This window comes from Limulus polyphemus, unplaced genomic scaffold, assembly GCF_000517525.1.
Source record: "Limulus polyphemus unplaced genomic scaffold, Limulus_polyphemus-2.1.2 Scaffold6335, whole genome shotgun sequence".
NCBI lineage: Eukaryota > Metazoa > Arthropoda > Merostomata > Xiphosura > Limulidae > Limulus > Limulus polyphemus.
In genome coordinates this window covers 49,375-50,851 of record NW_013671945.1, presented here as the reverse complement: position 1 = coordinate 50,851, position 1,477 = coordinate 49,375, and the positions used below count along the sequence as shown (strand labels likewise).

The 1,477-nt window shown below is 34.2% G+C and overlaps 1 protein-coding gene across 1 annotated transcript in view; it reads right to left on the bottom strand.

Annotated features, from left to right (window-relative positions):
• The window catches only part of LOC106473619 (collagen alpha-1(IX) chain-like), a gene marked incomplete at its 3' end in the record, with an annotated part of 14,627 nt that overhangs the window by 7,979 nt on the left and 5,171 nt on the right, over positions 1–1,477 (bottom strand). Inside the window, exons 2-3 of the mRNA XM_022402027.1 lie at positions 674–844; positions 392–463 (exon numbers count right to left, since the gene is read on the bottom strand). Coding sequence (XP_022257735.1) covers positions 392–463; positions 674–844 — 243 coding nt within the window. The remainder of the gene's footprint in view (positions 1–391; positions 464–673; positions 845–1,477) is intronic.

Genomic DNA, 1,477 nt, shown 5'->3' with positions numbered 1-1,477 from the left:
TTACAGGTAATGTCTCACTCACTATTAAAACTTACAGGTAATGCCTCAGTCATTATTAAATCTTACAAGTAATGCCTCACTCACTATTATTAGTATTAAAACTTACAGGTAATGTCTCAGTCATTATTATTGAATATTAAAACTTATAGGTAATGCCTCACTCACTATTAAAACTTACAGGTAATGTCTCAGTCATTATTATTAGTATTAAAACTTATAGGTAATGCCTCACTCACTATTAAAACTTACAGGTAATGTCTCACTCACTATTATTAGTATTAAAACTTACAGGTAATGCCTCACTCACTATTAAAACTTACAGGTAATGTCTCAGTCATTATTATTAGTATTGAAACTTACAGGTAATGTCTCAGTCACTATTAATACTTACAGGTAGTTCGCCACAAGTTTCCCTTTCTGATCGTGAAGGATCACAGCTCAGCACCATCCACTGTAAATCTAGCTGATCAGAGGAATACAATAATATAATCTTGATTTGACATAGTTCACAGTGGCTGTAAATATATTTTCTAACAATAGTACATTTACAATAAAAACACAGAGAGCAGTGGTGTAATTAATCAAAATTACAAAAGTAAAACTTAAAATTACAGAATACTTTAGAGTATTGGCAGATCTGAAATTATATTTAACTATGACCTGTGCCACCTACCGGTACACTCCTCTTTCGATCTTTATACTGAGCAAGCATAATGTTCCCATTGACGTCAATTGGTCCACGTTGATTCATAGACCTAGTAGTCGTTTTCTCACAGTCTAAGTACAGCGTAACTTCACTTTCATAAACACTTAAGTCAATCTTGTGCCACTGCTTATCATTTACCTGTAGTTAAAAACAGATAGTCCTTACGCACATTATCTTCTTCAGTGTTAAGCCTTGTTTGTTTTGGATTTTGCACAAAGCTATCGAGGGCTTTCTGCGCTAGCCGTCCATAATATAGCAGTGACAGACTGGAGGTAAGGCACCCACCGCCAACTCTTGAGATACTCTTTAACAACGAATAGTGAGATTGGTCGTCACATTATAACATCCTCATGGCAGTACAAGCGAGCATGTTCTACATCTGTTGTACATGATACATACACATGTTGTACATGATACATACACATGTTGTACATGATACATACACATGTTGTACATGATACATACACCTGTTCTACATGATACATACATACATATGTTGTATATGATACATACACCTGTTATACATGATACATACACATGTTATACATGATACATACACCTGTTGTACATACACATGTTATACATGATACATACACATGTTATACATGATACATACACCTGTTGTACATACACATGTTATACATGATACATACACATGTTATACATGATACATACACCTGTTGTACATACACATGTTCTACATGATACATACACCTGTTGTACATACACATGTTCTACATGATACATACACCTGTTGTACATACACATGTT